The sequence below is a fragment of the Hesperophylax consimilis genome, chromosome 15 (genome assembly GCF_061612785.1).
Source record: "Hesperophylax consimilis isolate HC1 chromosome 15, BYU_Hcon_1.0, whole genome shotgun sequence".
NCBI classification, from domain to species: domain Eukaryota; kingdom Metazoa; phylum Arthropoda; class Insecta; order Trichoptera; family Limnephilidae; genus Hesperophylax; species Hesperophylax consimilis.
Genome location: NC_142850.1, coordinates 19226604 through 19253064, shown reverse-complemented (window position 1 = coordinate 19253064; position 26461 = coordinate 19226604). Strand labels below are relative to the sequence as shown.

The 26461-nt window shown below is 34.9% G+C and overlaps 2 protein-coding genes across 2 annotated transcripts; both read right to left on the bottom strand.

Moving 5' to 3' along the window:
• Positions 1-1615: 1615 nt before the first annotated feature.
• DhpD (guanine deaminase) lies at positions 1616-14470 on the bottom strand. The gene is made up of 8 exons (XM_089640029.1): positions 13970-14470; positions 13596-13856; positions 11149-11367; positions 9071-9178; positions 8755-8862; positions 6691-6856; positions 5639-5794; positions 1616-4861 (listed from the first exon to the last, which is right to left on the bottom strand). Exons 1-8 carry the CDS (start codon positions 14168-14170, stop codon positions 4620-4622), a joined length of 1461 nt encoding a protein of 486 aa, XP_089496155.1. The 5' UTR covers positions 14171-14470; the 3' UTR covers positions 1616-4619.
• Positions 14471-20164: 5694 nt separating this feature from the next.
• Positions 20165-26373, bottom strand: Vha26 (V-type proton ATPase subunit Vha26). Its single transcript, XM_089640028.1, has 5 exons — positions 26194-26373; positions 25745-25920; positions 23346-23514; positions 21773-21967; positions 20165-21422 (listed from the first exon to the last, which is right to left on the bottom strand). The coding sequence occupies exons 1-5, from the start codon at positions 26224-26226 to the stop codon at positions 21315-21317; spliced, it is 681 nt and encodes a 226-aa protein (XP_089496154.1). The 5' UTR covers positions 26227-26373; the 3' UTR covers positions 20165-21314.
• Between the last annotated feature and the right edge of the window lie 88 nt (positions 26374-26461).

Sequence of the window (26461 nt, the reverse complement as noted above, 5' to 3'; positions counted from 1 at the left end):
AAACCGGCAGTTTCCAATTGTTTGTGAAACAAAACAGCAAGTGTCCAAGCAAGATGGTCAAAATGATTGAAACAAAACAGCAAGTGTCCAAGCAAGATGGTCAAAATGATTGAAACAAAAACGGAAGTGTCCATCAAAAAAATTCATTTTTTAAAGAAACTGGGGCATTTAGATACATAGATGATTTAAAATAGTATTCTTAAACCGGTTTACTATCATATTATTAAAATTTCCTTGCATATTGATGAATAACGGACTGATTAAACGTTTTTTTTAGATTGCCAACAATTTAACAAAGTGGACACTTCCGTCTTTGTTTCTAGGGGCCTCAATTGTCACCTCACTTTTTGTGATCGTAAAAAATGATTATTGAAAAATTCACAAATTTTTTTTTTTTTTTTTTCAAATTGCGTTCGGAACTTTTGGTGTGCATTTTAATTCTTCTGTGCTGAACATCAATGGGTCGCAGTACGTGTCTCTAATTTTTCAACGGTGAGGTGCAACCCGTAATAATTGTGAGAAAAAGATTGCCCATGCATTACACCGTGCTTGATACCATTTTAAGTAATTAAAAACCATTGAAAGATTATGCGTGCATAAAATTGTTCTTGGAAAAACTATATATTTTTATTATTTTTGGGGGGGGGGGGGGTAGCGCCCCCTGGGTGAGCCACTAGTCATGAATAAGATATATATATATAATGCTCTACCATTATGAATACATACGTCATTGAAAAGTTCAAGGTTCATGATAACATCAAAAATAGATGAAAAGATGCAAATAATAATATTCCCATGACAAACATCATATTTGATGTGTTTTGCTGGTAGGTATATATAACCCCTGATAACATTACTTATCAAAAAAGTAGTAACATTTTTTTCCTTATATGTATATTTCATGCTTTGATTTGAGAAAATATGAATTTAAAAATCAGTTATTTTATGTGTAATTTAACAATTCAACATGAATGAACACAGTAAAGCCGATTTCAAAAGATTTTGATGAATGCTATTTTGCTGAATGTTCAATGAAAAACACTGTTTATTATAGGTAAGAATTTTTTAGAAGAACTTTTTTAGATTTTTAGAACACTTATAAAAACTTTCCTATTTTATTTTAAGTGTTTAAAAAAAAAAAAATTTTAAATTAACATATAAGGTTCGACACGGTGGCCGGGTATGTCATCAAATTCAACACACCTCCAAAAAGTGATATAAAGTCATGAAAAGCGATGAAACAAAAATAAGGTTAAATAGGTTACATAAGTAACTATTAAACCTAGTTTTTGTTTCATCATTGACTATTTCACTTTTTAAAGGTGTGTTTAATTTTCATTTTGATGAAATATCAGAGAACCGTTCGAAACATGTAGCTCCACATGATGTTATCTTGCAACTCGCATGGGATTGATCGAAAATTTTTGTTAATTAGTGACTGGTCGGTGACTGAGTTGACATCGCGTTTGAGTCCCACTCAGGCGTAGTGTTTAATTCCCCTGCTGGTTAAGTCCTCCATCACAACACAACAAACATTTTCCGCTTACTGTGGTGGTAGTAGGAGATTTTCAAATATTGTCAGGTTATTTGTAATCTGGGAATATGAATAAATTTTTGAACCTTTCAAAGAATAATATGTACCCACAAGTGCAATTTAATAACCTGGCGATCTTATAAAATTGTATGTTTTCAGATTTAACTCCTCTTTTTTAATCGTAAAAGATATTTGAAAGTAACAAATATGATTTTTTTATATACAGGAGGCCCTAAGAAAAATTATTTCCCCCAGGACCAGTATTCCAGTACCAACACACGTGCAAAAAATGATCCTGCGTGTCCTGCTTTTACAGAACATTTCCATACAAATTATATTTACATCAAATTTTTAAATGGCACATGTTTTTCTAATTTATTTTATTTATTAATGTATGTTTCTACGTAATGATTTAATCTATCATTTATATATTTGTTTAGGTTCTTTCTGACTGATAATTTATATTTGGCTACAATGACAAAAATATTGGTACACAGACATATGATGCCACATCCGTAAACTCTTAATTTTTCAATCTTCATAAAAAAAAAATAAAAGATGTAATTTTGTTTATTTATTTCTAGATTTGATAGGTCATGCGGGAAGAGGTTAAACTGGTAACCATACAAATCACAACACTTTAGAGTGATTGATGTTTTTAGGTTAGTTTATTTTCCTCAACATTTTTAATATACACTTTTCAAAAATGTTCTTATTTGTCATGAAACCATTTAAACTATTGCAATCTCTTCTATAAAATTGTTATCGCATTCAAACCAGCTCATCTGACTCGGGACATGAGCGAGAGGCTACTGGATTTAAAAATAACAATAAATTGGAACAGATCTATAATGTAAATCTTAGGATATTGGTAAATTATCTATTCTAATGTTACTTATTTTCACTGTAATTTAAAAAAAAGATGTACTGTATTGTATGTAAAAGCCTTTATTCTTTAAGCCTGTTTGGACATTTAAATAAAAATAAATTCCATCACATATATTATTAGAACAAAATTACTTTTATAGCAACACCGACTGTCGCCGAACTACGACCAAACTGCAGACTATGCAAAGCGGTGGAGCCAATGAAAGGTTTGCTTTTGGTGCGAAGGTAGAAAAAGGCGTGGTGCTGCTTTATGTAGATGTGATTTACAGTAACATTGGTAAACGACGTTCGCTACACTTTTTGTTTTTATTATCTACGGTTAAAATCAATGTACTTCAAAAAGCTAAACACACAATCAAGGTCAAACAGCAACTGTTTGTTTGGAAATCACAGTTGTGGCCCATAACAGTTTGTGTAAGCCACATCTGCAGTAGGTACACTTGCGACCTGTTGACACGGTGAATTATTGATATCAAATACAAAGAAACAAGCTTTTCAAATAATATTTTGCTTGGCTAAAGTAAACATGTCTGAAATATAATTTATTAGCAATTTCTTGATGGAATAAAACAAAACATAAATCACACAAGTAGAATCTCGCTAATCCGACACTATGTAAAAACTGTCGGTCATGTATCACTGAAACATATTGAAAACTGATGTATTAATGCTTTTAGCTAATAAAGATACTTGTATAATAATAAATACTATTAAGAATGATATTAGAATTCTCAGAATTTGAACAATATTAATCAAATTTCAAAGTTAATATTCAAGTTCTGTGAAAGTCCTATTTAAGTTCTGTTATTATCCAAGAACTGTGAAACAACCGGCCCATGATAAAATAATAACAGAACTTAAATGAAATTTTCCCAGAACTTGAATTTTAATATGATAAATTGTATGATTACTAAGGGCGGGTTGTTTTGGAGAATTTGAACAATTCATCAAATTTCAACGTTCATTTTCAAGTTCTGTGAAAGATTTTTTCAAGTTCTGTTTTTATTTCAGTTTTGTCAAGCAACTAGCCTACAATGATATAGTAACAGAACTTGAATAGGACTTTCACAGAACCCGAAAATGAATGTTGAAATTTGATGAATTGTTCAAATTCTCCGAAACAACCCCTCCTAAGTATTTCCTACAACTTCTGAAAAAATCTGTATTATTTTAGGAGTTGTAGGACAAACATTATGTTTTTCATTTGTTGACCAAAATAATTGACTACTATTTGCTTCCACTTAAACATGAATCTTATTTTTTTTGGGGGATGCAGTGTGAAGGGTTTTTTATGGGAAATAACAGAGAGGAAGTTCAGGGAAGGAAGAAGGTATGAGGGGTAGGTAGGAATTTGGAGGTCAGCGTGTTGAGGAGTGACGGACATATGCATCAATCCCTCCCACTGCGTGCAAGTCTACGGGAGTCCGGCTGGAGAGGCAAAGTCTCCCTCCCTTCCGGCTCGCCATGCAGTTTTTTTTTTTTTTTTTTTTTTTAATTTATTTATTTAACGCCCAGAGGGCTTTTACATGGTTGGTAGTATAATTTTAATTTGACAAATACTTTCAAACATAAAAAATAAGAATAAAATTACATTTGATAAAAGCTATGCAACAAGTCATACAAACACAAGAAACAAAAACAGAAAATTACAGCTATTTGTTGGTTTACATGATGTGTTTAGGAGTATTGTTGAAATAAATGTTTTAAATGATCCACAAAACTTGCCAAGTTGGTATTGAATATGTCAACCTCACCCAAGTAATGATTATGAACAGACGCAACCGCAGCCAACACTTACCCGGCACATGAGATTCTACTGTACTACTTCAAAAATGTTCATTATATGAGGTCACCTTGAGTAAAACAAATTTTGTAATCATAGATGCACAAATAATATGAACGCCCATTTGTCAAACTTAACACAAAATTTTTAACTGTAAGGGGGCATTTCTCAACCTCTGAGTAAACTATTTAGTAACTACATACTCGGCAAGTAACTTTAATCGTAGGATTAACTCGGCTGTAAAGTAGACATTTACATAATGGGAAGCGTTACTCAGCAGTGGTGAAACGGATAAAATATGTTACACAACGAGTAGCGTAACAGTTTACTTAGAGGTGGTGAATACTCCCTTAATATAATATAAAAATTAACAGACTTTGTTTGCCGATTGGATTGTAATAATTTTCACTCACTTTAGAATACAATTTCTTTTCCTTTCACAAACACTTTGATAATGTTTCTGTCATCGCCGAGGTACACAAATTGCTGCAGAAGGCATGTTATTTCTGACTGGCTGCAGCTGTGCTGGTGCGACGCCACCTCTTCAGGTACTTTGTATAGATCTATGGGAGACTCCTGGCAGTGGAGGTCAATGATGAGGGCATCAAATTCTTTGCCCTCTTCGAAGTTGCCTGTTCTGCCGTCCAGAGAAAGAGCTACAATCATAGAATATACAAGTTTTTATTTTATTTTAGTGTATTGGGGAAACAAACAGTTTTACATTTTTATTTAAATAACTAGCTGACATGTACACGACGTTGCTCGAATTTTCTCTACTTTCTATAAATTTAATATGTACTTATTACATATATAAACCTTCTGGAAGAAATTCTCTGAATGATAGTGAAAACCCTATCAAAATCCGTTCCGTGGTTTAGAAGAACTAAGTGCACAGACAGACGCAGATAGCGACTTTATTTTATACTATTTAAAGATTTGACCAGTGAAATTTCCACATAAAATTAATGTTACATACAGAAAAACATAAGAACACCTTAATGAAAATAACTGAGATATCTTACACACATCAGGGGGAGAGGGTACGTAATTAACAATTTGAATCAACTGAATCATTTTTTATGAACTGCTGGATAAATGCTTTCTCGAGCATATTCCACTGCTTTGTTTCTGTTCTTTTCTGCAACTAACTATAAGCACATACGCCTCAGGGTTCTCGTTTCTACAGTATTCAGTCTACTTTTATCCTTCTCCAGCCAGTCTCATGCCATTTTCTTGCAAATAGAGTAGTGGAAGCATAGAATAAACTTTCGCAACATGTTATCAATGCTACTAATATAAACCAATTTAAAGCTCGATTGGATTCTTATTTGGAGAGAAGAAAGGATTAACTTACTATACTATTAAACTTATTGTGAAATCAGATATGCGTGCATCAGCAGAATTTTGCCTACTCATTAAATAATATGTAATACCTTTAGCTCCTCCCAACGTGGCAAGGTAAAAGGCTTCCTTCCAGGAAACAGGTTTAGTTTCTTCCGTTTCTCCTTTAAGGCAGGCGATGTGAGTAGACACGTCCATACACCGCCTCATGGCATCCATTATGGAAGGGCTGTCTCCTCCGGAAACATCTGGAATCAACCGGATTTAGCCACTTTATTACCACCACATGTAAAATCTACAAAAAATTTTTTGGACTCACATTAGAAAATGTGTCTTAAATGATAAATCATGAGCTCAAAAATCTCACAGAACATGAGACCAATATAAGATTCTGTTGATCCCTACGAAGGCCACAATGGGCTGGACATGTAAAAGAATGTCAGATGATAGGATGTCGAAAATTATGCCCCAGCGGAAGCGACTGTGAGGCAGACCGAGGAAGAGCTGGATAGACTCTGTGGAAGAGGATTGGAGCAGGACGGGAAGTACAGAGAACTGGAGGCAAGTGGCAAATGACCGCAGCCAATGGAGCATGTAGCACCGAGATAATGTAAAAACATTAAGGTTGATAATTTAATATGGGTATGATGTGTAAAATCCAAGAGTTCTGAGAGGTTCTGTTTTATCCAGTTACCCCTGAAAAACCCAAAAAGAGAAAAGCACACATTATATCAACAGAGAGTGATTCACTAAAACATATAACTGAGGAGAAGAGCATGCATTAGAATTAAGTGATCCAATAAAATTAAATAGTAAAAAAAAAAACTTTGTAAATAAACGCGTTGTTTCACAAAATTTGAACAGTTCATCAAATTTGAAAGTTGATATTCAAACTCTTTTCAAAGTTCCAGTGTTATTATCTAAATTCTGTGAAACAACTGACCCAAAATGAAATAATAACAGGACTTGAATTTTAGCTTTGAAATTTGAAGAATTGTTCAAATTCTGTGAAACAACCGGTCCTCAGCGATTCTGTTAAACCCAAAGAAAAACAAATAGACAAAATGGCCGAAGAGGTAATTCATATTTAAATTTTGAAAAAATAAATATAAACTGTGAGATAAGTAGCAGAATTGAACCCAACCTGTTCCTAGTCCACAAGTGACTCCATTCTCCATGAGCTTCCTCAGGGGACACAGTCCCGACTGTAACCGGGTGTTGGAGGCGGGGCAGTGGGCTATGGACACTCCTTTTCTGGCCAAAAGGGCGAATTCCTCATCCTTGAGATGGACTGCATGGGCTAGGATGCACTGAAATACATTTATTACATAAAACAATGGAGATTAAAAAATAACTAATTTAGGGTGTGGATTTTGGTGTTGTGAAACTAACTACCTAACCATCACGCCTTCAATTGCAGGAGTAGGCAGAGAGGATGACCACTGGTAACGTGTAAGTGTGGTTAATATTGGTAAGAATAGTGGAAGGTCCAATAGGCAGCCTTGTGGGATACCAGAAATTGAAATATGTCTTAATAACCGATTTAGAAAGCTGATGGGACATTGGTGCTGTTTAAGTGTGGTTAGTATTGGTAAGGAATAGTAGAAGCTCCAATAGGCAGCCTTGTGGGATACCAGAAATTGAAATATGTCTTAATAACCGATTTAGAAAGCTGATGGGACATTGGTGCTGTTTAAGTGTGGTTAGTATTGGTAAGGAATAGTAGAAGCTCCAATAGGCAGCCTTGTGGGATACCAGAAATTGAAATATGTCTTAATAACCGATTTAGAAAGCTGATGGGACATTGGTGCTGTTTAAGTGTGGTTAGTATTGGTAAGGAATAGTAGAAGCTCCAATAGGCAGCCTTGTGGGATACCAGAAATTGAAATATGTCTTAATAACCGATTTAGAAAACTGATGGGACATTGGTGCTGTGTAGGTGTGATTAACCTCTTATGCGCCTAGTACACGTTGGACCAATGCATTGGACCAATGCGCTGACCCAACGTATACAGAGCCACTTGGCCGTTGTATGCGTTGGCCGCCAAAGTTGGGTGATCAACCCAATTATTGTCGGTTTTTGTGCAACACCAACCCGCTAAGAGCGTTCACATGTCGCCCCGTCTTCAGTTTGCAATACGCGTTCAGCGGAGACAGTACTGTTGATTACTGATTATTTAAATTTACGAATTACAATGATTAATAACATGCTATACAAGTAAATTGATGCGGCTGTGATAATTTAGCATCTAGATTTGACGGCCTCCGTGGACGAGGGGTAAGGCTCTTGACTAGCAATCTGAAGGTTGCGGGTTCAAATCCCAGCATACGCAAGTAAACTTTTATGTGATTAATTTGTGTTATTTCACAATTTATTCATTCAAAAATAATATATAGAATACTTGCGGCACGTTCCAGAGTAAAAGGTACTTTCAGTATCGCCCTCTGTAAGACCACCATTCAGAATTGAAACCTTTCTTGAAATACTTTAGCCGTGTTTGGTGATCAGATCTGAATAGCCTGTTACTCCTCCATCTTCCTCTCTCTCTCATCTCTTTCCCCTTTCCGCTACCTTCAGCCTCACAACATATCCCGATTGAGGATGTCATAGTCTCACTGGCTCCAGATGGTTGGGAGCAGTTGGGACTCTTGTGCGGTATTCACATTAATAATAAAAGGATCAAATGGCCAATGTAGAATAGGGTATTTTCATTGTTTAATGAAGTTATATTTATATTATTTTTATGTTGTTGAATAAATTTTCTATGTATTAGGATTAAAAATGTGCCATTTTCAATTTGCTGCCTAAACGAAATGATTGTTTTTATTCGTGAATTGGCCAAGAGCATCGGTCCAACTCGCCAAAGGCGTTCACTTGTTGGCGGGTTTGCATCAACGTTGACCCAATGCGTTTATTTCTCATTCATCTCATCATTTCTCTGAATATTACTAGCTATTCTAGGGAAATTACATATGGTAGATTATATACTATTTTTATAAATATATAATGATGGTAAAATAGAATCAGATGACGCAGGGCGAAAATTTTGCAGAGGCACACCAAGAGTTAATATTGTATTATGTAAATAAGAGGGATTTATAAAAGTCTTGTGGGATACGAGAATTGGAAATACATACTCATATACATATATGTATTGCCATGAAAATATGTTAAGTGTAATAAATATTTTGTTAATGTTTTAGGTACCTTGTCCGTAAGAAGTCCAGCTTTTTGGTAGACATCGCAGTAATGGGAACTTTTGGGAAAGAGTTCCTGTACATAATCTACTTCCGCCAAGTTCTCAGAAACATGAGTCTGAAAAAGTTAAAAAATAGCTTAGAAAATGTTCCGAGATAAAAACTTATTTTAAATAGAGATAAAAGAATCTAAAACATAATTTAATTTCATTATTTCCGGAAATCATCATCACCAGAATAAATTATCTGCAAACAAAGAAATTGAAAAATCTGAAGAATCCAAGAAAATGTATAAATTTAACACAAAAGAAGTTATTTTAAAAAACCTGTATTCTGCACTGATATTTCTCTGCCAAATCTCCCAACTTCTTCATAAGGTCATGGTCGCAGCTTATTGCAAACCGTGGAGTTATTATTGGTTCTATTAAATCGTTCTGAAAGTAAAAATTTTATTATTTATAAAATAAATTGATGCAAATAAGTACGTCAATGTTCTATCGGAGAGGGGGCAGGAAGCCAATTGGCAATTGACCTTGAACTAAAGGGGATCTCTCTTATCTTTGTAATAAAAATTGTGAACTGTGAGTTGTTATCAAACAACTGTTCCGCTTTGTAGGTAGGAGTGATAACACCTTTATGAATTAACTTAATAGAGAAGTAGGTATGCACAAACGGTGTCCCTCAATTTGATTTGAATTGTGGAGTTGCAAAACCCGTACTGGAAATTTTGGACATCTGGAGATGACACGAAAAACACTTGATTATAACAAAAAAATTACATGTTATTCGAAATATCTAAACAATAAAATATTATTCTTTTGAAATTTAGCAAAAAATATTGATATTATATTTACTTTCAATGTATTTCAAACACTTTTCGGGAAGGTATCAAAACAAAAAGAAATTTCCAAATCGGCTTTTTGCAACTCCGCAACTCATTTGAGCTTTAGTTTTCAAGAAAATCAATTCCGAAGTTGGAATTTTTTAAGTCAAATTTGGAAAAAATCTGTCACCAGGGGATTAATATCAGCTGTATAATGTATTTTAAATCTAACGCTAGGGGATTAATATCAGCTGTACAATGTCTTTTAAATCTGTCGCTAGGGGATTAATATCAGCTGTATAATATTTTTTATTTAAATCTGTCGCTAGGGGATTAATATCAGCTGTACAGTGTCTTTTAAATCTGTCGCTAGGGGATTAATATCAGCTGTACAATGTCTTTTTAAATCTGTCGCTAAGAGATTAATATCATCTGTACAGTACCTTTTAAATCTGTCTCTAAGGGATTAATATCATCTGTACAATGTCTTTTTAAATCTGTCGCTAAGAGATTAATATCATCTGTACAATGCCTTTTAAATCTGTCGCTAATGGATTAATATCAGCTGTACAATGTCTTTTAAATCTGTCGCTAAGAGATTAATATCATCCGTACAATGCCTTTTAAATCTGTCGCTAGGGGATTAATATCAGCTGTACAATGTCTTTTAAATCTGTCGCTAGGGGATTAATATCAGCTGTACAATGTCTTTTAAATCTGTCGCTAGGGGATTAATATCAGCTGTACAATGTCTTTTAAATCTGTCGCTAGGGGATTAATATCAGCTGTACAATGTCTTTTAAATCTGTCGCACTTTTATTAGGAGTTTCCGGAACCCTCTGTGTATAATACATATGTATATAGGTTGACGACCTCTGTGGTAGAGCACCTTGGTTCTGGGCTCAGAGGTTGCAGGTTTTTTGCCAGTAAGGGCAAATAAATATGTATTCAATCTGCACAGGTTTTTTCACATACAGAATTCAATTAACATGTATTGTAATTTTTTGTCCCTGAATGGATAGCCCAGCATTTCCAAAGCTTTTCCTTTTCGTACTGATTTTGAGGGAGAACTAAATCCATAAATAGTAGAAATAAGGGAGAAGGGCCATGAACCTTTATTAGTATAAAATTGTGCGCACAAAAGTGTCGCCACCATCGTTCTACTATAGTCTTTAGTAGGATCTATAGGATCTTTAGTCGGCACCGTAATCCCCGTGCTGTGCTTGCCTTAATCCCCGGATTACGGGATTTTTCTTGGATTCACAACACTCTTTCAACTGTGCGAATATATAATTTTTTTAGTGGCAGCATGTCATTTATTGTACAGTTTTCTAATGAATTATTAATTAATATTTGAATTGTTCTAATAAGAAAAATTTTGGGGTATGGTATCTTTATTAAGCTGTTTCTTAGAAGTAAGGAAAGTTTTTTAGTTTAGTTTTCCCGGGATAGAAAAATGCGAGCACGGTAATCCCGGTTCCAAAAAATTCCAGGGATTGAAAGCCCTAATCAGTACAATACACCTATTCCTGTATCCTACCGGTAGCTGCAAGTGTAGTGCAACAAGATAAAGAAGAGTACCTTCATCTGGCAGACCAGCTTAAGGAATGTCTCGGTGTCGCGCAGCTCCTGCTCCGTCTCATTAAAGTAGAGTGCCGGGTTGGGCATGTTCATGCTGACCTTCCCCACGAGGGCGCGCTGCCCAAGCTGTGCTATGGCCTCGGCCAGGGCCAGGCTACTTTCAAGGTGTAGCGAGCTAAAGTAGCAGGCGGTGGTCGTGCCATTGCGCAGCGTTCTCCACTGGAATAAACATTTTATATTATTCAATTTAATGTTGTTAGCTGTTTTATTTCATATTGTTCAAATTTTTCAATAGCTGTTAATTTTAACATTGTTCTAGTTGTTCAATTTAAAGTTGACATAATTGTTGAATGGCTGTTCAATTTAACATTGTTCAAGTTGTTCTATAGCTGTTTAGTTTAATGTTTTTTTAAATTCAATGTTCTTCTAGTTGTTCAATAGCTGATCAATTTAATGTTGTTTAGTTGTTCAATTTGATCTGCAAATTAATTACAGTTTTTTCTTATTTATGTCATGTTTTTTCGGCTTTTCCTACATTTTTGTGGCTTTGAATTCGAGTGCATCTTACAAATGCTGTAAAATATATATTTTCGTAAAAGCAATCACATTGTGGTGAGACATATTATTAAATGAAACAAATACTTTGTTTCGTTTAAGTGACGACAAATATGGCATAATTCCTACTAAAAAAACTCGTGCAACATGTACTGACGAATAACATCAATCACAAATAAAGTGAATGATCGTCAATAACCCATGATTTATGATTACGAGTTATTATTTATTCACATAATTGATTTAATGGGTTTTTTCAGGAGTTTCCATGCAACATTAAAACCAGAAACACTGAAACATACATCCAACTAAGTATTTTGGTGATGTCTGCTCTGGAATCTCTGGAAGTTATGGACCAACTTAAATTACATACATATAATATAATAATGCTGAGAGACGTTACTTGAATGCGTGAAAGGACATGACACTGTTGTATGCGCTAAAAACTCCAACTAGTAATGCATGCAATGCAACATCTTTCGGGTCACGACCCGATTAAGTGATTCTGATTCAACGACAACTGATTTAATATTGCGAGTGGCCACATTCCGAAAAATCGCAGTGCAATATTTAGGAACGGATTTAAGACGGCATTCAGTATAATTTTACTTTAACATTTTTTTTATTTATTTACACAAACATTTATTTTACTTGATTCGGGAGGTAACCCTACAGAAAGCCTTTATGCCGTCCCATTTAGGGTCGCGACCCATAGGTTTGGATCCCGTGGTGTAGTGACTATCTTTTGACGCATCTCAGAAAAAAAAGCCGCTAAACCTTCTCCATGACTCTTCTTTATAAAACATTAATCAAATTAAAAATACGTTACAGAATAAAATCTTCAATATGTAAAAAAAAAAATTTTATAATAAAAGTCTCGGAACTTGAACTTATTTTTTAAATTTAAAACAGATAGGACTATCTCCCTCTCACAGTGCTTTGGAATATTAAATTGAATCTAACGTATGTAATGCTCAAAAAACACCTCAAGGGCACTGTTAGATATTATCAGCGCCTTGCCTTCTTCGCAAGTGGAGCGAACTGCTCCTATTGCGCTGCACAGGACCGGCCCTGGTAATGCTATTGCTTGAGAAAAAATATCTGATAACATTAAATTTATGCAATATTTTGAAACGCACACAAATTAAATTGAAGTATTTATTGAAAATATATTCAAAAGATTGAGATTGTTTAATTGGTCCAACACACAAATAAGATAATAATTTATTTACACAACGTATCATAAATAATTACGTAACCTCCATCTTTTGCCTTATCAAGAGTATGTGAGTATCCTAGCCAAATTACGAGTCAAAAGGCTATCAGTAAAATCACACTACAAGTAGATAGGTTCATAATGATGGCAAAAGTTTTTCATGAGAATAATGAATCTATCATAATTTATATTGTAAATTACAGAAATTATTGGAACATTTATGGATAATTTATTTATGTACAAAATTTTAGGTTTATGTACGATGTTCCATGATAAAATGTTCCCCTGATGATTGTGATTGCTAATCTTTTAAATCTAATCAATTTACGACGGGTTCTTTCACAGAGTTTGAACAATTATTCAAATTTCCAAAAAACTTTACAGAAATTGAAGATTAACTTTGAAATTTGATAAATTGTTCAAATTTTGTAAATTCTCTGAAGATGAATTAAAACAAAAAAAACTTTAACAATAAAAAATTAAGAACGGGTTGTTTAACAGAATTTGAACAATTTATCAAATTTCAAAGTTAATTTTCAAGTTCTGAAACAACTGGCCAGAAATGATATAATAACAGAAGTTGAAAAGAACCTTTACAGAACTTGAATGTGAACTTTGAAATTTGATGAATTGTGCAAATTCTGTGAAACAACACGTCCTTAGTAACTTTACTTACCACCACATTCTTGTATACATTTCTTGCAAAGTTAACGTCCTCGTATTGTTTTTCCAAAGGGAATGTGTACAGAGAGAGCCAGTCCAGCAAAGGCCTGTCGAGCCCCAACCCCAAGTTGGGGAACTGGGGGGCGTGAAGATGGCAGTCGGTAAATCCAGGAATTATGAATTGCGATGCCAATAATTCAGTGACCACATATTTAGTCAAACCCAGGCGCTGACTTATTTCCTCGACACTTTGTGCACTCCCTATAGAACATATCTATAAAAAAAAATATATATATATATTTACTTTCCCACATTTTCTAAAAACTGTCAAAACGGATGGATTTTTTTGTTTTTAATTATTAGGCTGTTATTTTGTTAAATATTTACCTTTCCTTTTTCCACTACGATGAATCCGTTAAAAGCAGTCAATGTCTTGTCCACATTACAGTGAACAATATTTCCCACGAAAATAGTGGCGGAATCTGTGTTTAATTTCTCCATTGATATTTGAACTTGAACTGACTTAAATGAAAATAAAAAAAAATCCCAATCACAATAAGTCAACACTAGGCATGGACTCTTAACCATAAATCAACTATCTACTCTTAACCAATAAGCACGCGCACTGTTTGTGTCGACACTGATTGCACGCAGTTAATCGCTAACTAAAACCAACTAACACGAATTTAGACTTTTCATAGCGACGATTCAAATGATATTGGCGATACTAGTAGCGAATTTGACGACGTGTTTTGGCAGTAGCGGCACATAATAAACATCATTGTTTTACAACAAACTAAACTTCAGAACATTTTTTTTGTAATGTTTCAATTCACCTTTTGACAGAACGGACAACCGTACGAATCACATAAGCGATGTGACGTAAAAATTAATCAAAAAATATTTGCACAATAATAAATATGTACTTTGGTATTTGTCCTGAACTTGATTTTCTTTTAAGATCTTTTAAACATTACATTTTACAATCATATCCGCCTAATGTTCATTGATTGCTAAAAATAGTACCTCCGAGAATCAATATTAAATACCTTTTTTTTGTTATTTGTTTTTGGGGTATTATGCCGTGTTGCGCTAACTCCTTCTTTAGCCAACGTTTCGGACAGCATTGCAGTGTCCATCATCAGGGCAGATGTGTTATATATAAATAACACATCTGCCCTGATGATGGACACTGCAATGCTGTCCGAAACGTTGGCCAAAGAAGGAGTTAGCGCAACACGGCATAATACCCCAAAAACAAATAACAAAAATACTTTTGGCCGTGAAAATCTTAAATCATATTTAATATTAAATACCGTACATTTATCGAACAGGTTTTCTTTCGTTTTACTATATTACCACATCTCTGAACCTGTGTTTTTATTTAAATGTACTACATAATATGTAAAAGAATTGAAATTTTTTGCATAATAAAGTTTCAAAGGTGTAATGGGTGTTAACAAACCAACTAAAACAACGAAATATTTTTTGGTAATTTTGAAATGGGCTGGAAAACCGGCAAAACATGAAACGAGAAGCTAGAACTTTTCCGGGGACACCAGTTGGCCATTTAAGTTTAACATTTTACACAAAATTTAGCTGGTGACCGGATAACTTAACAAAAACATTTCCGTTCTTATTTATCACTGTGATTAATTATCATCATCAAATTTACTATAGCTTGGCTAGCAGATCACAGCGCATATGTGACACCTGTGACATCGTAATGTGACACGTGTGACACTGACATAAATAAACCACTCACGACACTGAAGGTGCTGCCACACGCAAAGCTCACATCAAAAGTTAATACAGCGCATCATCTTTTCTACCGACACACGACGCTATCAAATATTTCTTCCTATGGTAGGAGAGGGGGTCAGTTGAATTCGAGAGCGGCCGAGGAACATAATTTCATCTGTCAAAGTGACAACTTTACTTACTGACAGCTTGAGCACGTTTTCGAAATGGATGATACTTGTCGCCTATTGCTGGATCTGTTGGACAGCTCATCCTCAGATGATGATGCCGCCAACTATATAATTATAAATGCTATTTATAAACTTTTTAGATTTTAAACAATCTGCGCGTAAATAGCGCATTTTCACATAACCTGACATAACCTCTCCGTCGAATCAGGAAATTCGCAGTTCGCACGCCCATCGACGAAAGCGACATATAATAAATTATTGTAAAATAAGCTCACGTCGATTTCCAAAAATGTCGAAGGCAAAGGCGGCAAGGACCAACACCAGGGCAGGGAACGAGAAGAGAGCACGAGAGCTGACGAGAGCAAACCAGATTACCCAGGAAAACAATTGAAAACAATCAACAAACGAACAAACTAGAAGCTTCTCTATGTAGGTATCAGGCCGTCCAACTTTATCAAAAAACCGAATGATATTACCATATAAACATACTGAGTTAAAAATATGATTAATTTTGAAAGGGCGAAAATTTGTTTACTTCAAATTCAAATATTGATTATATTTATATTTTAAATATATGTTAAGTATGTTTGCCAAATAAAGTTTTTTTTTATGTTTCTAAATTTACTAGCACACATGACGATATGAGCTAACATAATAAATAAGAAATGCATTATTAGGCTGCTTATGTCATGGCTGTCAAAGGGAACACGGAACTTAGTCGGTAGCTCCGTAATTAAAATGACCCCCTCTCCTTTTTACGGCGGAGAGGGGGACGCATAACTTTTCAAATATCGCGTCGGGAGCGGTTACGTAAAATAAATTCGGTTAGCGAAGTTCAGAACCACACTTATAGCGCGTTATCTTTTTACGTGTGTCGGGTCTGTATGGGATTGTATGGCGAGCGCTATTGTGCTTTATATTATCTGTTGATGTGAGCTTTGCGTGTGGCAGCACCATGACAGATCTATAAAGCCGGGAATACACATGCCTGTAGCTGGCACACTTGCATGCAAGCTCCTTGCACATGCCAGCTACTATCATGTGTATACGCTAACTTGCATGCCTGTACCTGCCTTGCAAGTAGATTGCACAACATTTGATTTACTGGCATGCAAGTTGAGGGAGGGGACGAGGGGGCTATGAAACCGGCATGTGTGAACGTCGCGACAAGTACGGGCATGCCAGTAGCTGACCTGTTGTTAGATTAGCCACACATTGTACTGCCAATTGCAATACGATGATATTTAATTCACTTCGAATGTTTTCTATTGCCAAAAAGCTTGAGACTACTCAGTCTCAGAGTGATTTGAGACACGTACTGTCTAGTGACTGGCATGTGTATACGTCTTGCAAATACAGGCATGCAAGGACGCAACTTGCATGCAAGTTTAACTTGCATGTGTATTCTCATTGCGCCAGTAACTTGTACATGCCATTAACATGCATGCAAGCTACTGTTCCATTTTACAGGCATGTGTATCGCCGCCTTAATACCCTTTCAGACAGAGCGATTTTAGTTGAACGACTTTTATTGGACGACAAAAATTGAACAAGATGTCATTCCGACGTTTCAATTTAACTCGAACCTATTTTGTTAATCAAGATGGCGTCAAGTGAAGTTATCGCTGCGTGCGTCCCTATGATTTCGAACCTTTTACGGAACGAACTTTAGAATATGAAAAAGCACCCAAAACTTCGTATGTGGGCTAAAAATGGATTATAAGGCATTCGAAGATACCGAAGGCTATCGCAATCACTTACGAACTTCGGAACAAGTTAAGAACAATTTGATTTCTAAGATTCAACAAAAAATCCAAAAGCATGACATGATGTCAGGCTGTCCCGATTTCAGGATTGGAGTTGTTTTCGTCATTGCACCCGGTAGATGGTTGTGTTTAAAGATTGCATTGAACAGTATGTTTAGTAGTTTAGCTATGTATCTGCCTCCGTATCTTATGTGTTCAATACTTAGACTATCATGTCCCGGAGATTTACCAACCTTTAGTACCTTTTATGGCCTTCATTGTATGTCTTTCAGAATATATCCGAAGTTAAGAAGTGTACAAACTTTTCCATACAAAAAGCCCCAAGATATCGATCTAGTGAGTGGTTAATTTAACGAGTGGTCAATCTAGCGATTGGTATATTTGGACATAGTTCTGCAAACTGGATCCAACCCACAAAAAGTCTGAAAATGGGTTAACTATACCATTGCGAAGTCATTTTTTTCTCCATATTCTACAAATTAGATCCAGGATATATAGTATCTGAGTACAAACTTATGTTTTTGTAAAATATTACCAAGGTCTGTTAGCGGTTTTTTATAATTTACAAAAAAGATTCAAGTATGAATCTAGTTTGCAAAATTAATTTAAAAATTCAAGTGGGGTCCAAAGCACATGGATTCCTATTGCGTTATTTCAAATGAAGGTACAAATAACTTATTTGATTTTTCAAAATAGATCCAGATCACGTGGACCCTTTTAACACTGGGATGGCTGCGATGTATCGAATGATTGTTATTTTATTAATTTTTCCAAGGAAATCCAATCAGTACGGATCTTTATTGCAAATTTCAAATTTTTTTTTTACTTATTTTAACATAAAAGATTCACATATTCACGGTAAAATGCAATTTATCTTTTAAAGCTTTTAGTAACAAATAAAAATTAACAGCTGGAGCTTTTGTTGTTACATTTTTATAAAATGACCTTCATAATTTTATTGTCAATGGCAATAATTTAAGGTAGAACGTCAAAAGGTAGAAAGAGGAAATTTGAGTTTACCAGAAAAGAAAGAAACATAAAAATATGCGCTATACTGATTCGAAAAATACTACAGGGTGAAAATTGTAATGCAAATTAAAGCCCTAGATGAAAATCAAAAAGTTATGACTTATACGAAGTGGAGGTATATAAGACTGCATTTAAAAAATATATCCCTATCAAAATACAAAAACATTTTCTTAGGTTCAACCTGCGAACCAAGCCTGTGACAAAATATACGTGCAATAAGTGTGATGCTTTTGCTGTTCGGGAAAAAATCCACAACAGAGGCTGAATGCAGCATCTGGTTGTTGATCAAATGAAACATCACAACAATTCGTGGAAGTGTTGCTGATAAACTTATTTTCTGGAGCGAGAGTTGCGGCTGTCAAAACCGAAACAGCCGCAACTCTCGCTCCAGAAAATAAGTTTATCAGCAACACTTCCACGAAATGTTGTGATGTTTCCGAAACATAATGATAGTTTCCTGCCGATAGTTTACAGACTTTGGCCAAATAGATACGGCACTGAAGATACATACTAGAATATACTCTCCAGAAGATCATATGCACGTAATGCAGACATGCAAACGCAAAAATCCCAATAGGGATCCCAAAGGTCAATAAAATGGACCCTCACATTTTTTCCGCTCTGGATTTGTTGGATTTTTGAGCATTTCAGATTTTGATATCGAGGGTGAAGAGTAATGTTGACGAATGAAGATGTGAACTTGATACTTATTTGGCAACTTTTTTTTTTTTTTTTTTTTAACATTTAAACCATCCTTTCTGATATTTCTATTTAAAAAGACATAAGATGTAATTGCTTTATCTTTTATCATGTATATCTGTACCTATTTGTTAAAAGGATCCGACCCACAAAATAGTATTTTGTTAAAAAGATCCACTCCAATTCCAATGATTATCTCTTTATTCCTCGATCTTAGTAAATCCTACATATTACATTTCGAAATAACTCATAATCGTTTACTAAGTAACAGAAACAAGCAGTCTAATAATTTTCCATGATTTTTAAATCCATCTTTTCCTTCACTGAATTATTTCAAAACTTTGCTTGTGTAGGTTCGATCCAGTTTGCAGAACTACGTCCATTTGAGGTTGCCCGGAGTATCTATGGGTTGCCCCGTGAGTGGATGGACTAAGACATTAGAAATTCACATTTATTATGTATTTATACAAATAATTATTATTATCTTCACCCACAGGCTCCATACATTATGCGTTTTGATGTCTTTGTTTTTACTAACGGCTTCCGTGGTCAAGGGGTAAGTCTCTTGACAAGCAAGCCGGATGTAGCAGGTTCAAATCCAAGCCTGCACAAGTAAATTTTATTTGATTAATTTGTGTTAGGTATTAATTGTTATTGTTCATCACAATAATTCTAATGACACAAATTACTCATTTAAATAATATATAGTACTTGCAGCACATTTCAGAGTGGAAGATACTCTCAGAATCGCCCCGGTGCATGACCACCATTCAGAATTGAAACATTGCTTGAAATGGCTTTGGCCATGTTTGGTGACCAGATCTGAATAGCCAGGTACTTCCCCTCCCCACTACCTACAGCCTCACAACATACCTCGATTGGGTATGTCGTAGTCTCACTGGCTCCAGACGGTTGGGAGCAGTTGAGACCAGGCGCAGCCGGTGCCTTCAATGTTTGGTGGTTCACAAAAAAAAATGAAGTTTGCATTAAGTGACAAAGATTGCGGTTCTGTGTACGAGGGAACGTTATGTGCAGTTTTACATACATACAAAAACATCATCATATAGGATAGTACCTACATGAACCAATACTTACTCCACAATTTAATTGCTCATCAAACAAAAAAAACTTTTAGAAAGGAGTTACAGAAAAACAAATTGTGTACATTTATTTATTTTTTCACATCTATATATATTTACAACATTTTTGTTGAATTGAATTTTACAACAGCACTTATGCTCTAATTAAAAGTTAGCCCAAACCATTAAATGTCAACAATAAAGCAATATAATGTATAACACGCTTACATAACATTTCTCTTCAATACTTGCAGATATTATACAAGACATAATGTAGTGGTGATATAAGCTACCAAAGCTAATGAGATTCAAGCAAGATTATCGCCTCACAGTCAGCAAAATAATCTCTCAGTTGGTGTAAAATATTTACACAGAACATTGTCAGATGTTAAAAGCTTCACTTTGGTGTATGCGAGGCAAGATGCTGCAATCTTAATTGAATTCATTAGCTCAGGCATATTATGTTGTTCTTAACATTTTTGATGAAATTGAAATGAGTATAGGTATGACTACCTACAAAAAGTATTACTACTATAAACGTTGCAAGCTACATATTTACGCATAATATTTTAACAAACACATTTTGTGACCAATGTGAATTTGTAATAGAACTGTATTTTCACCGCAGCAAAAAACTTTTCTAAAATAAATTTTGCCAAGCAAAAGTCAAGGGTGAAAATCATGCTTTTAGTATAGAAGGAATGTTAAAGAATAAATATTCATACATATAATAATTATAAATAGACATAATTATAATTGGGAATCAACACTATATAGTATATATAAATGATTTAACAGCAATATTTCACTTAACGAGTAATACCTCTACTTTTAAACATTACACACTATTGAATTTAATTTTTAATGACAACAGTGTACCTAATGCTAGCGATAAATTAAGCTATAGCTACTGAATGAATTATGTATTCATTTTAAGACAAAACTTGATGTACATTCAACGGAGATGCAAACACTAAAAACTAACTGTGGTTTGGCCTTCCCAATATAATAATAAACTATTGTTCAAAGTTTTAAAACAGAAAATAAACCAACTGAGGAATAGAACCGGGAGGATCAACTTAATATGAGATAGTGGTTGGTTGAATTGTAATGTAAAATGTATAATTGTAATGTTGTAACAGGTTTGGTAGAAGGGGTATAATATAACTAAACAGGAGTGCGGAGTTTGTTGGTTGGACCAAGCAGATTGTTGGGTTGTAGCGATGGCTTAGTCGGTGAACTTGCGGTTGGGGTTGCGACCAAACAGGGCGGAGCGCACCTCCGGCACCAGTTGCTCGGCAACCATCTCCAGGCGCTTCTCCAGAGTGTTGGAAATCTGTCAATAAGAATAACTTAGGTTATATGCTCTCTCACTGTTAACCCCTGGACTGCGGTTGACTGTAATAGCACTCCGGGGAAATTACACATATCTTGTAATGCATTGCAATAATTGCAAAATTAAGAATAATATATGTAGAAATAATAATTAATGTAGAATCGCACTAATCCGGCACTTCCGAGAACTGGTACTATCGGAGTTAGGGAAAGAGTAATTTTTTAAGAAAGGTTTGAATGTGCGAAAATAATTCTGTATAAATTCCAGTAGTTTGATAATTCTATTATTCTGAATCATCAGGATTTGGTGACATTCTACAGATTGCAGTTGTTTAAATAGTGAATATGCACCTTTATGCGTCCCTTGGCAGCCAGTAGCTCGACACCGCCACAGCTGTCAGCCGGCAGGTTCTGGTCCGGGTCCACCGTCAGAGTGACTTCACGCTTCATCTTCTCCTTGTACTGCTCAGAGGCGCGCTTCAACACGTCGCTCATGATGGGCACGTCGGCCGCACGCACACGCACCGTCACCGATGTCTCCATCAACTGCAAGCAAGTTAACAAGTCATTTCAATGTGTTATTAATCTTTACAACATTTATCCTTTCACAATATATGCTTTTTACTAAAACTTACCAACTCATTTCAACGGATTATTAACCTTCACAATGCTGACCGTTTCAACACAATCCATACCTATACAACGTGTGGCACAATTGGATTACGTTTTACTGAAACTTAAAGCATTACACATTTTATGCGATATCCGCCTATATTGCCTGTATGCAATCGGGGATAACCTCGCGTATGTCACTTTGCACTTCGAAAACAAACCCATCTTCTCTAACACTCACCGCTGCGGCGCCATCGGAGTTGTCAGAATGTTTTCTATGTCGCCGTGGCAGCGACAACGGAGTACAGAAGGTTAGTTTTGTGCAAAAATTCAAAAAACTTATGCAGTTGTTATATGCCCAGTGAATTTTCTCATGACCGTAGCCACAATCATACTGAACTCAAATCTTTTTGATTTTTTGTTTCAGATAAATCTATATCAACGAAGCTGACATGGCTTTTTTGATGAGTTCAGGTATTGCATTAAAATAGATTTAACCCTTCAGGCTTTTAAATATTTTTACCTACAAGGCCCGAATGCTTACGAGGAATTTTAAATGTGGTATATATTTATTATTTTTGAAGTTGTCATAAAACAAATACCTTATCTTTTAGGTGATAGTATTTGAAATAAATATTGATATTTCTAAATAATAAAATTTCAATATCAAACATGAAAATGTCAACAAAAAAATGTACCGAAACATTTTGACTCGAATCCATTAATAATTTTGAAAGAATTCGAAATTTAGAAAACACATTAATTTTATGTGGCGATTAGTAAGAAAACCGTAACTTCACTTACGCTGTTTAAAACAAAAAAAAAAATTTTTACTTTCAATAGTCAACAAAACAGATTCCGTTAATTTGTAATCATACACTTCTGACAACTTTTGCGATTTTATCAATGGTATAAATATTTTATTACGACTGAGAAGAAAGATTATTTCTCTGTCCAATGACAAACAAGTTACATATATCCATATTGCAAAAAAAAAACTTTAATAATATATGGACATCCCGGTTAGACCTGTCCTTCAGAGGATGTAATGGATTATGATATTTGTGACTAGCAATGTCCTTCCGAGGCCTGAAGGGTTAAATAAGTTTCATTTTTATATCTACTTTTGGTTTAATTACAGATTTTACACAATATTTTATACAATGGGGTCCGGGGGTAAAGTGCAGTAACTTCAGGAGGTTATTCAACTATTATTGTTAATTTTATGACCTTCACGATTTTGGTGTTTTAGAAATTTTGATTAAACATTTGTGTTGTGATTATGAAAACATTAAGAAAAAAATTATCTCACCTGGAAGAGAGCCTGCACAGTGAGTGACACAAGCAGATCCTTGTACTCATCGGTGCGGGTGGCGGCACTGGACAAGCGTGCACGGGATCCATCCAGGACACCTCGCACATGCTCCTCACGCACGCGCAATACCTTCAAACGGGCCTGGTTCAGCATGTATGAAGACTGACTGCAAGGGAAAGGGGCATGATTAGATCTAAATTCAAATGGACATTTTCAGCAAGTAGGAAGACTGACAGCAAGGGAAAAGGGCATGGTTAGGTACCTAAATGGTTTTTGGTAAAGGAAAAGTCAGTTTGATAAAATTATTATTATATAGCCATAAACTTCTGATGTATAGTCATGGACTTAAAAATTCTTTAAGGCTTTTTAAGGTCAATGCAGGGGGGTATAAGTCCGATCGAAAATTGGAACCATAGAAAAGACATGGTAATCTCAATGGCTTGTGAAGTTGTATTGTTGCTTTATCCACCAATGAAAAACTCTTGAGTGTCGTTTAGTTTTGGCAGATTTAATATATTGTTTACCAGTTTACCCAATATTAGCGAGATGTCTGTCAATTTGTGGCTCTCATTTCTCAATTGGAAGCAAAAGGCCGAGTGCTTTGTTATGAAATTTGTGGATATTAGGATTTTTCAGTTTGGCCGTGCGCCGCACGGAATTCCTGAAAATCTTCCTATAAATACAAAAAATCGAATTTTCGAAAAAAAATAAAAAATCGTTTTCAGCTCAAACATCAATAATGTAATTTTTTGTAATATTAGCACTTTAGTACACCCAAAAGTCACGAGCCGCCACTGCTTGTGACTTGTGATTAAATTGTGGACAGCTGACAAGAATAATGTGTTCCTACCTGATCTATTCTATGAGAATATATTGAACAAAAGTTGAAGTTGATTCAACATTGAGTTTCTATTCAATAGAAAGGCCTTTTCTCACTGATCTATACTATATTATCATAGATTCTATGAAATAGAAATAAATATGGGGGAGAGTCTGCATTGTTTACGGTAGCTAACACAGAGTTAAACGAGTCGCGTGTAATGTACGTACATATGAACTCCTGTAGGGTATGTACTTAACATGTGACTCATTTAACATCGATTTAGGTAGGCGACACATTACCAGAGATGTGCAAAATGGGTACACAAAACCATTTGAAATGCAAAATGGAAATGGGTCAAAACTTTTCCATTTGAAAATGCAAAATGGTTTTTAGAAAAGCATTTCAAATGCAAAATACCTATTTTCAAAATGCATTGAAAATGCAAAATGGTTTCTCAGGTCAAACAATTAAAATAATTATAGAATTTTTAAACAATTTTGTCATTTAATAATGGACATCAATGTAGAACAAACATATTACATGATGGTAAATCCAAAAATACCACGACTACAGATTATGAACCACAAAAAATTTGCGCGGGACTAATGTTGCCAACGTAAAAACATAGAAATCTAAAATTTAATATTACAGCGTCATGGCTCCATGTTCAGTATTTTTTGTAATGGTATCACTCCATTGCCAGGGCTCCTACCAGGGAGCAACTTGACAAATGTAAATTATCTCTCATAGCGAGGTTGAGGACCAACTGATATTTGGGGCTTATTAAAAAAAAGATGAGTGGAGAAAGTAGGAAGAATGTTGCAAAAAAGCATTTAAAATGGAAAATGCATTGAGAAAAGCATTTAAAATGCAAAATGCAAAATGGTTTTTAGAAAAGCATTTAAAATGCAAAATGGAAAATACCCATTTTGCATTTTGCATTTCCATTTGAAATGGATTTATTTGAAATAAAGCACATCTCTGCACATTACACTATATGGATCATGGGTTGGCCTATTTCAGCATATGATCAATTGGAATGTAAAGTGAGCGATATGCTGAAAAAGGACAAGGCACAAGAATATAGCTCGCATATAGCGTGGTCTGTCACAGGCATTAACCTGCGTTAGCTGACGCAAAAGACACAAAACCAACCCCTGGTGTGATCCCACCTTAACAGCATGATTATTATGCCTGACAGCTTATCACAATTTAATCTAAAACTGAAACCAGCCTAGAATGGACATTCAGGGACTGTTAAAATGTTAAAAAATATTAAAACGTCATTGATGGTCATCAAATGTGATGGAATTAAAAACGCCTCAGTTACTTTTTGATAAGTGCACTAAGGATAATGATTTTTTTAAAGATTAATATTTTTAGCACTTCATTTATGAACATAGAATGTGATTGCTGAAAATTTGAAATGGAAGGTAATTATAATAGAGCTTATTATGCATCTTATTTTACCCATTTACTTCAACTACGTCAAGGTGGTTGGAATAATTTACCCTACCTTATTGCATAATGTTTTAATGGAATATAGAAATACCAGTCAGGTAAAATGACTTACATCTTCTTCTGGAGTTCGACTTGCTTCTCTTTCTTCTCGTAGTACTCCATGATCTTCAAACGCTGCTGCTGAACCAATCGCCCCTTCTCAATATTAAACTCTTCTTCAGCCTTGGCGTCGATCTCTTCTGCCTTCTCATTGGCCTCCTGCTCAATGAAAGCCATCATGTGCTTGATCTGCAACCAAACATTCAATAGTTTCAATAAAAAATATTCCCAACTGAGCCGAGCCTTGAATGTCACATGACCAGAAAACAATATGGGACGAAATCAAAAAATCATAATTCGGGGGAATTAACGTATCAATCACCGTGCACATTCACATTAGAGTAAGAAATATAGATGCTATGCGAATGGTTAAAGCTGGAAAGGGGAGATTTGCACTAAAAAATACTACATCAACCCTTCATTGATTCATCAATTTAGGCGCAAATAATGTATTTCTCTTACCTGCTTCTGTACATCCGCATCGCTGAGCGCCATGGTTGCTGCTCGGTGATTCTTCTTTTAACGTAGAAAAGGAATTAACTTCAACAGAGCAAGGAGAAGTCGGACAAGTCAACGCCTACAATGAATGAACTCTTGAGCTGTAAACTGCAAGTATCTGCTGCTGATCATATGATTTGTGAAAACAACGTAAGTCAAAATAAACCCGTCATAGATTTTTATTATTTCATGTTTTTAATTCTTTTAAATATGTATTTAATTTGTAAAAAAA

Excerpts from the sequence above, each read along its gene's own strand:
- DhpD (XM_089640029.1), bottom strand. The coding sequence starts at position 14,170 with ATGGTTAAGAGTCCATGCCTAGTGTTGACTTATTGTGATTGGGATTTT. Across the intron at positions 5,795-6,690 it reads CACTTGTGGACTAGGAACAG|ATGTTTCCGGAGGAGACAGC; the intron begins GTTGGGTTCAAT and ends GGTTGATTCCAG. Across the intron at positions 4,862-5,638 it reads CACGTTGGGAGGAGCTAAAG|CTCTTTCTCTGGACGGCAGA; the intron begins GTATTACATATT and ends CTATGATTGTAG.
- Vha26 (XM_089640028.1), bottom strand. The coding sequence starts at position 26,226 with ATGGCGCTCAGCGATGCGGATGTACAGAAGCAG. Across the intron at positions 25,921-26,193 it reads ATGCGGATGTACAGAAGCAG|ATCAAGCACATGATGGCTTT; the intron begins GTAAGAGAAATA and ends GTTTGGTTGCAG. Across the intron at positions 21,968-23,345 it reads CTGTGCAGGCTCTCTTCCAG|TTGATGGAGACATCGGTGAC; the intron begins GTGAGATAATTT and ends ACTTGCTTGCAG.